Below are 12,935 nucleotides of genomic sequence, written 5' to 3' on the forward strand. Positions count from 1 at the left end.
CCTGTGCCATCTCCGATGTCACTCAATGAGGCGGCTTTACCACTGCAGCATAGACCTGATCCACCAGCTCCAGAGCAGCGCTCGCTGGCTGAAAAGTAAAGGATTTGTGGTGCTGTGTTCCTTGCCTAACAAAACAGCGGTGGTCGGGAACCTAGACAACGCGCCGTACACTTATACGTGCCTCCGTCCTTGAGAACAGAGTATTTGTAATAAGAGGCACATTGCAAAGTTGCTCTGTGTAGCCAGCATCTCTATGGAAGGTCTGCAATTATAAGAAAGGAACCTAAGAAGGGAAAAGTGCTAAAAAATAAAAAAATATTCATTAATCGCCATTAAGTTGCCCCGTCCTATAGTGACGATGTCACTTGCATCATTCACATGACACATGCAGGTGCCACCGCTGATGTCATGGATTGGCTGCAGCGGTCAGGTGATAGATGAAAATGGCATCACCCGAGCGGTAACAGAGAAAGATCTCACGTCTATGGCTTCAAAGTGGATAAATGGTTTCATGTGCGGTTTCCCGGAGTTTCTCCATCTATGCCCACAATGGCGGCGGCGTGCAGGGGAGGATTATGTCCGTGACGTGCGGAACAGATAAAATAGTCTCAACAATCTCGGCATTAACAATCTCTATATACAAAAAGTACAAAGCGTCCGGAGCGCAGAAGTGAGCTCCGACAGCGAGACACCGGGGACACGCAACTGAAATGTAACATGAATTTAATCTCGGCCCCGGAAAGTGTTCAATGTCCTACATGTCCTGGAATAAGGTTTCTACATCCCGACCAGATGGAGGATGGGAAGAGTCCAAGATGGCCACTGCGGTGCGCTAGTCGTCCATCCCGGGAGACTCCCCCTGCTGTATCCGCGAGGCTATCCTGATGGCTTCTTCCAAGGATTGCTGCTCGCCGAGCTGATGGGAGAAAACAAGCAATGTATGGTCCGTCCACAGGAGGTAAGGGGACCCCCCCGCCCCGAGACCCCCAGCAGTCCCATAGACAATGAGTGGACAGGTGGTCCGCATACGCCACATAGAAGGGGTCCACCGAGTTAAATAGCCCAGCAATAAAAAAAAATCAATCGGCCTCATACCGTCACGGCAATCTGCGTCCCATTAGATGTGGCCAGTAATGTGACCGGCCGGCTCTCAGTGGTGACCAGATGGTGGCCGTGTTGCTGCTGTACCATTTCCGTGGAGGCCGCATGGAAAGCAGACAGGTCCTGCGCCACTATAGCCACCTGCGAGGAGAGAAAGAAAGGAGACGATGAAGAAATGCACCAGGGGGGACTGCGGCATCACTAACAACAAGAAGTGAAGCTGAGAACGGGCTGGAAATACAGAGCTTGCCGGATTGTGCATATGTCATTTGCATCACGTTTATGATCTGGGACTTCATGTCACCGATCCCCCCCAATCACTGATTATTGCTCATCACTTACGTGTTGGGTGCCGTCCTGCGCTATAAGAGCCAACTGCTGCCCTGACTGCGTCACGGCTGTGGGTATACCGTCCTCTCCTCCCATCCCAGTGACGTATGTGATCTGCGAGCTCTTCAAGAGATCTTCAGCTATAAGGGAAGGACAGAGAGGGATCATCAACTGCGGAAAAGAGTTTCCAAGGTGTCAGTCCACTACTGACAATGGTCAGTGACTACATTACATGGTGCAGTCAGTGTGTACATACATTACATTACTGATCCTGAGTTACCTCCTGTATTATACTCCAGAGCTGCACTCACTATTCTGCTGGTGCAGTCACTGTGTACATACATTACTGATCCTGAGTTACATCCTGTATTAGGGTGTGTGCACACGCTGCGGATTTTGCTGCGGTTCCGCAGCGGTTTTGGCCGCTGCGGACCCGCAGCAGTTTTTGCTGCGGTGTACAGTACAATGATTCCCTATGGGAATCAAAAACCGCAGTGCAGACGGTGCGGAATTTTCCGCGCGGATTATCTGCGGTTTTCAATCCGCAGAAAGAATTGACATGTCAATTCTTTCTGCGGATTCTCCTGCGGTTTGCCATCTCCTCCATTGAGGAGATGAAAAACCGCAGGGCAAAACCGCAGAGCAATCCGCAGGTAAAACCGCAGGTCTTTTGACCTGCGGTTTCACCTGCGGATTGTACAAAATCCGCGCGGAGGAATCCGCACCTTTTCCGCAGCGTGTGCACACAGCCTCATCCTCCAGAGCTGCACTCACTATTCTGCTGGTGCAGTCACTGTGTACATACATTACATTACTGATCCTGAGTTACATCCGGTATTATACTCCAGAGCTGCGCTCACTATTCTGCTGGTGCAGTCACTGTGTACATACATTACATTACTGATCCTGAGTTACATCCTGTATTATACCCCAGAGCTGCACTCACTATTCTGCTGGTGCAGTCACTGTGTACATACATTACATTACTGATCCTGAGTTACATCCGGTATTATACTCCAGAGCTGCACTCACTATTCTGCTGGTGCAGTCACTGTGTACATACATTACTGATCCTGAGTTACATCCTGTATTAGGGTGTGTGCACACGCTGCGGATTTTGCTGCGGTTCCGCAGCGGTTTTGGCCGCTGCGGACCCGCAGCAGTTTTTGCTGCGGTGTACAGTACAATGATTCCCTATGGGAATCAAAAACCGCAGTGCAGACGGTGCGGAATTTTCCGCGCGGATTATCTGCGGTTTTCAATCCGCAGAAAGAATTGACATGTCAATTCTTTCTGCGGATTCTCCTGCGGTTTGCCATCTCCTCCATTGAGGAGATGAAAAACCGCAGGGCAAAACCGCAGAGCAATCCGCAGGTAAAACCGCAGGTCTTTTGACCTGCGGTTTCACCTGCGGATTGTACAAAATCCGCGCGGAGGAATCCGCACCTTTTCCGCAGCGTGTGCACACAGCCTCATCCTCCAGAGCTGCACTCACTATTCTGCTGGTGCAGTCACTGTGTACATACATTACATTACTGATCCTGAGTTACATCCGGTATTATACTCCAGAGCTGCGCTCACTATTCTGCTGGTGCAGTCACTGTGTACATACATTACATTACTGATCCTGAGTTACATCCTGTATTATACCCCAGAGCTGCACTCACTATTCTGCTGGTGCAGTCACTGTGTACATACATTACATTACTGATCCTGAGTTACATCCGGTATTATACTCCAGAGCTGCACTCACTATTCTGCTGGTGCAGTCACTGTGTACATACATTACATTACTGATCCTGAGTTACATCCTGTATTATACCCCAGAGCTGCACTCACTATTCTGCTGGTGGGGGGCTCTGAGCTCAGCGCACCACCTGCCCCACCATGATTCGCACTTTATGAGGATGAAGCAATGGTTGGACCTTGTTATGTGGCCTGTAATAGAACGTCCATCGCGTCACCGGACTGTTCTGTGTGAATTCAGGTCACAGTTTATTCTATAGAAGAATCCGCTCCAAAATCACAGACAACAAATCAGCAGCGCGTTAAAGATTAACCTGTCGCCTGTAATAAAACACAGTATCCGGCCACTCAGAAGAAGCCACAGCTCTGGCAGGGAGACAATGGAGGATGTGTGTACACAGTGAGGTCACACAAATCACTCAGTCTGCAAACACCAAGGAAGGACAATCTGGAGAGCGAGGCGTAAACTAGAGGAGAGCTCAGAGGGCTGCTCTATCCCAGGTATACAGTATACACCTGTGGGCTGCTCTATCCCAGGTACACAGTATACACCGGGGGCAGCTCTATCCCAGGTACACAGTATACACCGGGGGCTGCTCTATCCCAGGTATACAGTATACACCTGTGGGCTGCTCTATCCCAGGTATACAGTATACACCGGGGGCTGCTCTATCCCAGGTATACAGTATACACCGGGGGCTGCTCTATCCCAGGTATACAGTATACACCGGGGGCTGCTCTATCCCAGGTACACAGTATACACCGGGGGCAGCTCTATCCCAGGTACACAGTATACACCGGGGGCAGCTCTATCCCAGGTATACAGTATACACCGGGGGCTGCTCTATCCCAGGTATACAGTATACACCGGGGGCTGCTCTATCCCAGGTACACAGTATACACCGGGGGCTGCTCTATCCCAGGAATACAGTATACACCGGGGGCTGCTCTATCCCAGGTACACAGTATACACCGGGGGCTGCTCTATCCCAGGTACACAGTATACACCGGGGGCAGCTCTATCCCAGGTACACAGTATACACCGGGGGCTGCTCTATCCCAGGTACACAGTATACACCGGGGGCTGCTCTATCCCAGGTACACAGTATACACCGGGGGCTGCTCTATCCCAGGTACACAGTATACACCGGGGGCTGCTCTATCCCAGGTATACAGTATACACCGGGGGCAGCTCTATCCCAGGTATACAGTATACACCGGGGGCAGCTCTATCCCAGGTATACAGTATACACCGGGGGCAGCTCTATCCCAGGTATACAGTATACACCGGGGGCAGCTCTATCCCAGGTATACAGTATACAGCAGCAGTTTCAGGATGGGAACACGCGCTCCCTCTGCTGGGCATCAGATTAACTACATGTAAGCAATCCCTGGTGCTTCAGGCAGTAGAGGGACCCTAATGGTGGCACTGATGATCCGCAGCCGCCAGTGGCTGCACAGTTGGGACACAATATTGTGTGGTAATTGGTCATCATGGTCGGCGGCGTTTCGTATTCACCATCTGTCTCTACCGGAGCGGTTTTCACAATTTAATGCTGCTCTTCTATAAGTGAAACATTCCTATTTTAATTTAGAAGCACAGAACTCATTCAGGCATAATTCATCCAAGCGCAGAGGATTTGTTACAATGTATCTAATGTAGGTAATCATGTTTGCTACAATGCATGAGAGCAAGTGAAATGTATCCAGACTGGATTCCTCCTGACAGTAAGCAGAGATACTGAAATGTAGCGCAGAGCCGAGGCCTGGAGAGCGCGCGGGTTCGTACTGCGCCATCAGGACATTATCCCGATGCAGTCTCAGGTCTCTGCCGCGGTCACATCCATCTATTACAGCCGGTATAAGTTCTGGCTGTCAGCGCACAAACAATGGAAGCAGCGGAATCACAGACTATGCGGGCAGCAGCTGTTCCAGATCAGCGGTTCTCACAGGTAGGAATGTACGCCCCCCCCACCAGGGCTGATGCTCTGCCAGGAGGGCCGTCGACCCAACGGACGCTTCCCGGGCCCCTCCACGCTCGTTAGCAGCTCCTTTGTGAAGGTGCAGCGCTGTGTCCTGGCACCTGCCCAAACCAGTGAGCTCGCCAGGTGTCCTGGGCAAACAGATCGGCTGTGTGTGCGCGAGAGCATTGTGCTCCAGAAACGGACGCTCTGCGGTGACACCGGTATCAATGACAAAGCAACCGCCAGCTGTGCCAGCGACGAGCACCCGAGGGGCCGTGCCGCAGACATGGCAGCACGGATAACGGTTATCAGAGAATATGGAGTGCGAGCAGTCTCTAGCCCTCTGCGAGAAGCAGTCTAATCCTCTGTGAGTGGCAGTCTCTAGCCCTCTGTGAGTGGCAGTCTAACCCTCTGTGAGTGGCAGTCTCTAGCCCTCTGTGAGTGGCAGTCTAACCCTCTGTGAGTGGCAGTCTCTAGCCCTCTGTGAGTGGCAGTCTCTAGCCCTCTGTGAGTGGCAGTCTCTAGCCCCCTGTTAGTGGCAGTCTCTAGCCCCGTGAGTGGCAGTCTCTAGCCCTCTGTGAGTGGCAGTCTAACCTTCTGTGAGTGGCAGTCTCTAGCCCCCTGTGAGTGGCAGTCTAACCTTCTGTGAGTGGCAGTCTCTAGCCCCTTGTGAGTGGCAGTCTCTAGCCCCCTGTGAGTGGCAGTCTAACCTTCTGTGAGTGGCAGTCTCTAACCTTCTGTGAGTGGCAGTCTCTAGCCCCCTGTGAGTGGCAGTCTAACCTTCTGTGAGTGGCAGTCTCTAGCCCTCTGTGAGTGGCAGTCTCTAGCCCTCTGTGAGTGGCAGTCTAACCCTCTGTGAGTGGCAGTCTCTAGCCCTCTGTGAGTGGCAGTCTCTAGCCCTCTGTGAGTGGCAGTCTCTAGCCCTCTGTGAGTGGCAGTCTCTAGCCCTCTGTGAGTGGCAGTCTAACCCTCGGAGAGCTGAACATGGCAGCAGCACTGATGTCTCCTCGCTGATTTGTCACAATTTGTCAGGTTGACACTCCAGGACCCTTGTCGGGTTGGACGCATCTTTAGTTCATGGCTGATGGGCAAGAGCCCTCCTAACCTCCTCGGATTACTGGGCCCGTGTGACATGTGTCATGCCACAAAGGTCACGTCACGCCGAGCCCACCCATCAGGAGAGGCACCGGGGTCGTGGGTCAGAGGGCACAGTCTCTATTCCCTGAGATGTTGATGATGGCGGCATAATGGGCCGCCATGTAATAACATCCCTGCAGTGGAGATAAACACTCAGGGGTCCCCAAGCACTGGGGGCACATACGTGGCTGCGGGACGTAGAAGCCTTCCTGGTCCTCCTCGATGGGCTCCGTGTCGTTGTGCGCCGTCTTCTTGTGCATGGCGAGCGTGGAGATCTGCTTGTAGGTTTTGCCGCAGTGGTTGCAGTTGTACGGCTTGGAGTGCGTGTGGACCACGTGGTGTTTGTACAGGCTGGAATACTCGGTGAAACGCTTGTCGCAGCCCGGCACCGTGCACACGTACGGCTTCTCCCCTAGGGCAGAGACAGAAGAGCGGTGAGGGGACACCTCCTCTATCAGCAGGGGCTGCGGTTATGTGGCGCCTTGCAGCGGCGGACCCTCCTGCCCGCAGGCCGTGGTACCTGTGTGGATTCGCACGTGGTTCTTGTAATTCGTGGCGCTGGCGAACGCTCTGCCGCAGCCGGCCTCCGAGCAGTAATATGGCCGCTCTCCCGTGTGCGTGCGGATGTGAACTTTCCGGATGTTCGACGTGGTGAACGACCTCCCGCAGCCCTCGAACGGACACTTGAACGGCCGCTCTCCTGCAGACGAAGAGCGAGAGATTTATGGAGAAGCAAAAAAAAAAAAAAAAACCACAAATCTGGGACAATGTCATCATTTCTGCAAACATGCCGGATTATCAGATGACGGATTACAGCTAGGTAACTGCTGCCCCCTGCTGGCCACACGACCCCTCAAACACATCAGAGCTGCTAACTCCGGCCGGTACACGAGGGGTTAACCAGGAATGGTCGCTTTGGTTTAACCCTTTTAAGTCTATGAGATCACTGCTGTGTAAATCTGATAATTCGGAGTCTCTGACCTCAGATTTTCCGGACTCTCCATATTTAGATCCATGATTGGCGGCATTTTTCAATGTATGCACACGAGGACGCCGTGTTCCGCTCCGGCCTGGCGGCTCCAGGCAGAGAACACCACGTTCCCTCCCAGCCCCCACCCCGTACACTCAGACCTCACACCCTGCCAAACTGTGGGGAACATTATGTAACCAGACGTCGCCGTGGAGACAGGAAACGCCCACAATAACTATTAATACTCCTGACGGACGCGTCAGCCGCCAATCACAGCACATTCAAATAAAAATAACGGCAGAAATTACATAACTGGAAACGTCCACCACAAGTCCCAGAAATTAACCCTTTACTACCCACTAGGCAGCTGCAGGACCCCAATAGTTGTCATTCAAGCCAGGTCTGGAGCGGATAGAAGTTTCCTGTTCTGCAGACTATTACTGTGTGTGACTGCTCCCCCGACCCTGCTTTCCCCTCTGACCTTGCCCCCCCCAACTCTGCTCCACAGACCCTGCACCACCGACCCTGCTCCCCCCAACCCTGCATCCCCCCCCCCTCTCCCGACCCTGCTCCCCCCAACCCTGCTCCACCGACCCTGCTCCAACGACCCTGTACCCCCAACCCTGCTCCACCAACCCTGCTCTACAGACCCTGCACCACCAACCCTGCTCCAACGACCCTGTGTCCCCGACCCTGCTCCCCCCAACCCTGAATCCCCCCGTCCCCCGACCCTGCTCCACAGACCCTGCACCACTGACCCTGCTCCACGGACCCTGCTCCCCCTCCCGATCCTGCTCCAACGACCCTGTACCCCCGACCCTGCTCCACCTACTGTGCTCCCCCCCGACCCTGCTCCACGGACCCTGCTCCACCAACCCTGCTTCCCCCCGACCTTGCTCTCCCGACCCTGCTCCCCCTACTGTGCTCCCCCCGACCCTGCTCCACGGACCCTGCTCCCCCCGACCCTGCTCCCCCTACTGTGCTCCCCCCGACCCTGCTCCACCAACCCTGCTCCCCCCCCGACCTTGCTCTCCCTGCTTGCCGTCACTGAAAGGAAACATTCCTGTTTCCATAAACACTCCAGCGTGTAGGGCTGTGGCTACATCTGTCCATCAAGTGACCCCTGCACCCAGGGAACGCCTGCAGGGGGGGGGGGTCTCTCACCTGTGATGTGGGAAGGGGGGGTGTGTCTTACCTGTGACGTGGGAAGGGCGGGGTCTCACCTGCGATGTTGGAAAGGGGGGTTTCACCTGTGACGTGGGAAGGGCGGGGTCTCACCTGTGATGTGGGTGGAGGTCTCTCACATGGGATTTGTGTCTGTGGGGTTTCCTCACCTGTGATGTGGGAAGGGGGGTCTCACCTGCGATATGGGGAGTCTCTCAACTGCAATGTGGGGGTGGAATCTCTCACCTATGATTTGGGAAGGGGGGGTGTCTCACCTGTGACGTGGGAAGGGGGGGGGTGTCTCACCTGGATGTGGGAAGGGGGGGGGGGTTTCACCTGTGTTGTTGGGGGTGGGGAGTTTCTCACCTGTGATGTGGGAGGGGGGTCTCACCTGTGTGGGTTCGGATGTGTTTCTGTAGGTCTCCTGACGTTTTGAATGACTTGGTGCAGTTTTCTTCCGTGCACCTGTACGGTTTCTCCCCAGTGTGTGTCCGGACGTGGCTTTTTAACCCGTAACCTGCAGAAATAAATCAGATGTCACCATCCTGAACTTCACAAAGAAACACTGCTCCCCTCTCCTGGGACATCCAGAGCAGCGAGCACACTGCTGCTCAGTTGTGTACAAGTCTGAAGGAGGAGGAGGACAGAGGAGTCTGGGGGGAGGGAGAAGGAGGACAGAGCGGTCTGGGAGGGAGGAGGAGGACAGAGGAGTCTGGGGGGGAGGGAGAAGGAGGACAGAGGAGTCTGGGGGTGAGGGAGAAGGAGGACAGAGGAGTCTGGGGGGGAGGGAGAAGGAGGACAGAGCGGTCTGGGAGGGAGGAGGAGGACAGAGGAGTCTGGGGGGGAGGGAGGAGGAGGACAGAGGAGTCTGGGGGGGAGGGAGAAGGAGGACAGGAGTCTGGGGGGGAGGGAGAAGGAGGACAGAGGAGTCTGGGGGGGAGGGAGAAGGAGGACAGAGGAGTCTGGGGGGGAGGGAGAAGGAGGACAGAGGAGTCTGGGGGGGGGAGAAGGAGGACAGAGGAGTCTGGGGGGGAGGGAGAAGGAGGACAGAGGAGTCTGGGGGGGAGGGAGAAGGAGGACAGAGGAGTGTGGGGGGGGAGGGAGAAGGAGGACAGAGGAGTCTGGGGGGGAGGGAGGAGGACGACAGAGGAGTCGGGGGGGAGGGAGAGGGAGGACAGAGGAGTCTGGGGGGGAGGACGACGACAGAGGAGTCTGGGGGGAGGGAGGACGACGACAGAGGGGTCAAGAGGGAGGAGGACAGAGGGGTCTGGAGGAAGGAGGACAGAGGGGTCTGGAGGAAGGAGGACAGAGGGGTCTGGAGGAAGGAGGACAGAGGGGTCTGGAGGAAGGAGGACAGAGGGGTCTAGAGGAAGGAGGACAGAGGGGTCTGGAGGAGGGAGGACAGAGGAGTCTGGAGGAGGGAGGACAGAGGGGTCTGGAGGAAGGAGGACAGAGGGGTCTGGAGGAAGGAGGACAGAGGGGTCTGGAGGAAGGAGGACAGAGGGGTCTGGAGGAAGGAGGACAGAGGGGTCTGGAGGAAGGAGGACAGAGGGGTCTGGAGGAAGGAGGACAGAGGAGTCTGGAGGAAGGAGGACAGAGGAGTCTGGAGGAAGGAGGACAGAGGAGCCTGGAGGAGGCAGACAGAGGGGTCCAGAGGAGGACGGAGGGGGTATGGAGGGATCTAGCTGCAGTTACCTCCATTCTCCCTTCTAAGTACATATGACTGCTCGATGATCTGAGCAGTCACGTTTTCGGTTAGGAAAGACTTTTGTTAGCCACGTGAATGCGGCTTTGGATGTGACTGGAGTATAAATGATGGATAACAGAAGAAATTTCCATTCTTCACCATTATCTATGCCCTCCAGCTCTAGTCCCCGTGTCACTGCTCTGGACACACACAAACTCAATACAGAATACTGCACCTGTTGCAAACGCTTTCCCGCAGCCGCCATGTTCGCACTGGTACGGCCGGTCCCCGGTGTGTGATCGTTCATGCACCTATCGGATAGGGATCAGCATTACATCGTGTTAGACACACATATCCCTCTGGAGAGTAGACAGCGCCCCCCATACCTTGAGGTGGTGCGCTGTGGTGTAGAGCTTTCCACATCCCTCATAGTCACAGCGAAACGCTTTCTCGTTGGTCTGTGGGGGTTTCGCAGTCACCCGGGGCCCGTGTCCTTGTAAAACAATCTGCAGATGAGAATAACAATGGCGGCATTAAGAGGACACCAAGGAGTGGACTCCAGCCTCTCCTGGGTGGTCTGCCTGCGGCACTGACCTGCATCTTCTTCTCCTGCTCGGTCTCGGCGATTAGCGCGCCGCTGCTCACATTATCACTTCCTTCGATAGAAACCTGAAGCAGAGAAAACACGGGCATCACCCCACGGATTTGTCGGAAATGATATCAGTTTCACATTATCGTTTTATTACCTTGGCCGCATACTGCTCCAGAGCGGTGATGGTGTCCGGGTCGATGGTGGCTTCGGCCGCGTGCAGTCCGGCCACCGTGCCGTCAGCCTGGATAGCGAGGATGGTGTCCGGCTGCGGGACCTGCACAGCATGGTGGATGTATGCTGTGGTGCCATCTTCTAGCTGCACCGCCTGCACCGAGCTCTGGTCATAGGAATCTAGAAGAGAGAGATTGTCTGGGGTAAGTGATGTGGTTTGTTAGGGGGTCTGCTGCCAACACTATGGTGTACACGGTATAGAGTGCGTGGAAGGGTTAATGCCATGCACACATAGTGCAGCGCCCAGTGCCTACCTTTGGTGGAGTGGTGGATGTAGGCGGTGGTCCCGTCCTCCAGCTGCACCGCCTGTCCGTCCTCCAGGCGCAGAGAGTCTGTAGGGAGCAGATTGCACATGAGTCGCGCGTATCTTACAGAGAACTCTGTGCAGGTAACATCAGTGTGACCACCAAGGTGGGATTTGCGACACCACGACCCCAATGACAAGTAGATGTCGCGATGATCAGGGCGCTGCAGGCCCAGCCTTATGGTCTTGGTGTGTCGCACTCACCACTTTTTGGGACATGTTGGACGTAGGCTGCGGAGCCGTCCTCCAGCTGAATCACTTGTCCTTCCATGAGTTTTCCATCTGTAGAGGAGACTGGAGATCATTAGTGATCGCATGCTCAGCAGAGCGGTGTCAGTGTGCAGGGCAGACGTTCTCATACCTTTCGCATTGTGCTGTATATATGCCGTGGAGCCGTCGGACAGAGTCACCGCTTGTAGGCTCACACCCTCCATGGTGTCCATGCTCTCACCATCTGAAAAGGCAGGACCAGATAACTCATTACACCCTTCACTTCCATCATCACTCCCATCGTCTCCCCAACCGGACAGATCCTGGACAGACCCCGTGCAGACTTCGGGGTACGATTACATGCCCCCCGACATGTCCACACTCGGCCATCTGCCTCGGCACCTATTCACACTTCCGCATTGGACCGAGCGGTGCTGATGTTATGGCTCCATGTGACGGCAGAGACGTGGCAGGTATCGTGCCTGTGTCCGGCTCATCGGCAGATAGTGCAGGTGTCTTATCCAGTATGTGGGGTGGCACCATCGGTGGCACCGCTCACCTGAATGCAGAAGTGAAGCCCCTGTAAGCCCCCCAGGGATATGACATCACCGGAAGGATCTATGTGTGTGACGTCATCGGAAGTAGAGAACATGAGAGCGGCTGTCACGTGTTCCAGGGTCGAGGTCTTACCATGGGGTCTTAGAAACTTAAGCCCCTAAATGTATTAGAAGGGGGGATCCTATTGTAGTCACTGATCCTAAATACATCATGCAGGCATGGAGCTTTCTCAGCTGCCCCTTGGGGGCTGCCCATAAACCCATGCCCACCCGGGACCCGCACTGGGCACAGGCAGTCACTTCTATACTAAGCCAAGAAATGAACGCTACAGTAACAGGAGATAATCTCGCCCCAAGGTTTAATCCGTCTGCAGGATTCATAAGCTGGAAAGGGGAGAGGCTCCTGCTGCAGCCAGACACGGGGGCCTGAGGAGGGATCGGTGCTGAGCTCCTGGGACACAGTAGGTTTCTATTTCCAAAGAGGTTTCCACAATTTATTTTTAAATTGTCTACCTGAAAGGGAACATGAAAAAATAAAAAAAAACAAAATCTTCCTGACAACTCCGACCCCGCCACCGGGGGTCCTGGCAGTCATGTGACTGAAAGCATGGGACGCAGTGGCATCACCAGACCTCCTCCTCACTGTGTCTGGCTGCAGCAGGAGCCTCCCCCTACACAGCTTACACCTGGCACAGACATTTTTCTGAGGACAGACTACGGGTGAATTCCGATGATCCGTCTGGTCTTTCTCTCTTTCGCCCCCTCTTTTCTCCAGCTGATCACCTGCAATTAAAGGGTTGATGAATGAAAGTGAAATTACCGTCACCGGTCACGGCCTCGGTCAGACACAGAGTGACGTGGCCGTCGCTGCCTCCTCCGGTGAACTCCGCCATCCCCTGCGCGTCGCGGTTGATCTGGGCTAGCAGCATGGTTCACCTGCGG

The 12,935-nt window shown here is 54.8% G+C and overlaps 1 protein-coding gene and 1 long non-coding RNA gene across 3 annotated transcripts in view; both read right to left on the reverse strand.

Moving 5' to 3' along the window:
• Positions 1 to 706: 706 nt before the first annotated feature.
• Positions 707 to 12,935, reverse strand: part of ZNF143 (zinc finger protein 143) — a 43,147-nt gene continuing 30,918 nt past the window's right edge. The window contains exons 2-15 of one of the 2 annotated variants that reach the window (XM_073561635.1): positions 12,814 to 12,929; positions 11,588 to 11,680; positions 11,431 to 11,508; positions 11,177 to 11,254; positions 10,846 to 11,042; positions 10,694 to 10,768; positions 10,486 to 10,605; positions 10,335 to 10,410; positions 8,804 to 8,929; positions 6,799 to 6,978; positions 6,463 to 6,690; positions 1,444 to 1,571; positions 1,096 to 1,242; positions 707 to 916 (exon numbers count right to left, since the gene is read on the reverse strand). In XM_073561635.1, coding sequence (XP_073417736.1) covers positions 833 to 916; positions 1,096 to 1,242; positions 1,444 to 1,571; positions 6,463 to 6,690; positions 6,799 to 6,978; positions 8,804 to 8,929; positions 10,335 to 10,410; positions 10,486 to 10,605; positions 10,694 to 10,768; positions 10,846 to 11,042; positions 11,177 to 11,254; positions 11,431 to 11,508; positions 11,588 to 11,680; positions 12,814 to 12,922 — 1,719 coding nt within the window. In that variant the 5' untranslated portion in view covers positions 12,923 to 12,929 and the 3' untranslated portion in view covers positions 707 to 832. Of the gene's footprint in view, positions 917 to 1,095; positions 1,243 to 1,443; positions 1,572 to 6,462; positions 6,691 to 6,798; positions 6,979 to 8,803; positions 8,930 to 10,334; positions 10,411 to 10,485; positions 10,606 to 10,693; positions 10,769 to 10,845; positions 11,043 to 11,176; positions 11,255 to 11,430; positions 11,521 to 11,587; positions 11,681 to 12,813; positions 12,930 to 12,935 lie in introns of both variants that reach the window. The other variant, XM_073561634.1, reaches the window with a different exon arrangement.
• On the reverse strand, positions 3,614 to 6,455 carry LOC141074106 (uncharacterized). The gene is made up of 2 exons (XR_012227129.1): positions 5,876 to 6,455; positions 3,614 to 5,781 (listed from the first exon to the last, which is right to left on the reverse strand). It is a non-coding gene; the product is annotated as an uncharacterized lncRNA (long non-coding RNA).

The sequence above is a fragment of the Dendrobates tinctorius genome, unplaced genomic scaffold (genome assembly GCF_039654945.1).
Source record: "Dendrobates tinctorius isolate UK_male_01 unplaced genomic scaffold, ASM3965494v1 ptg000323l, whole genome shotgun sequence".
NCBI classification, from domain to species: domain Eukaryota; kingdom Metazoa; phylum Chordata; class Amphibia; order Anura; family Dendrobatidae; genus Dendrobates; species Dendrobates tinctorius.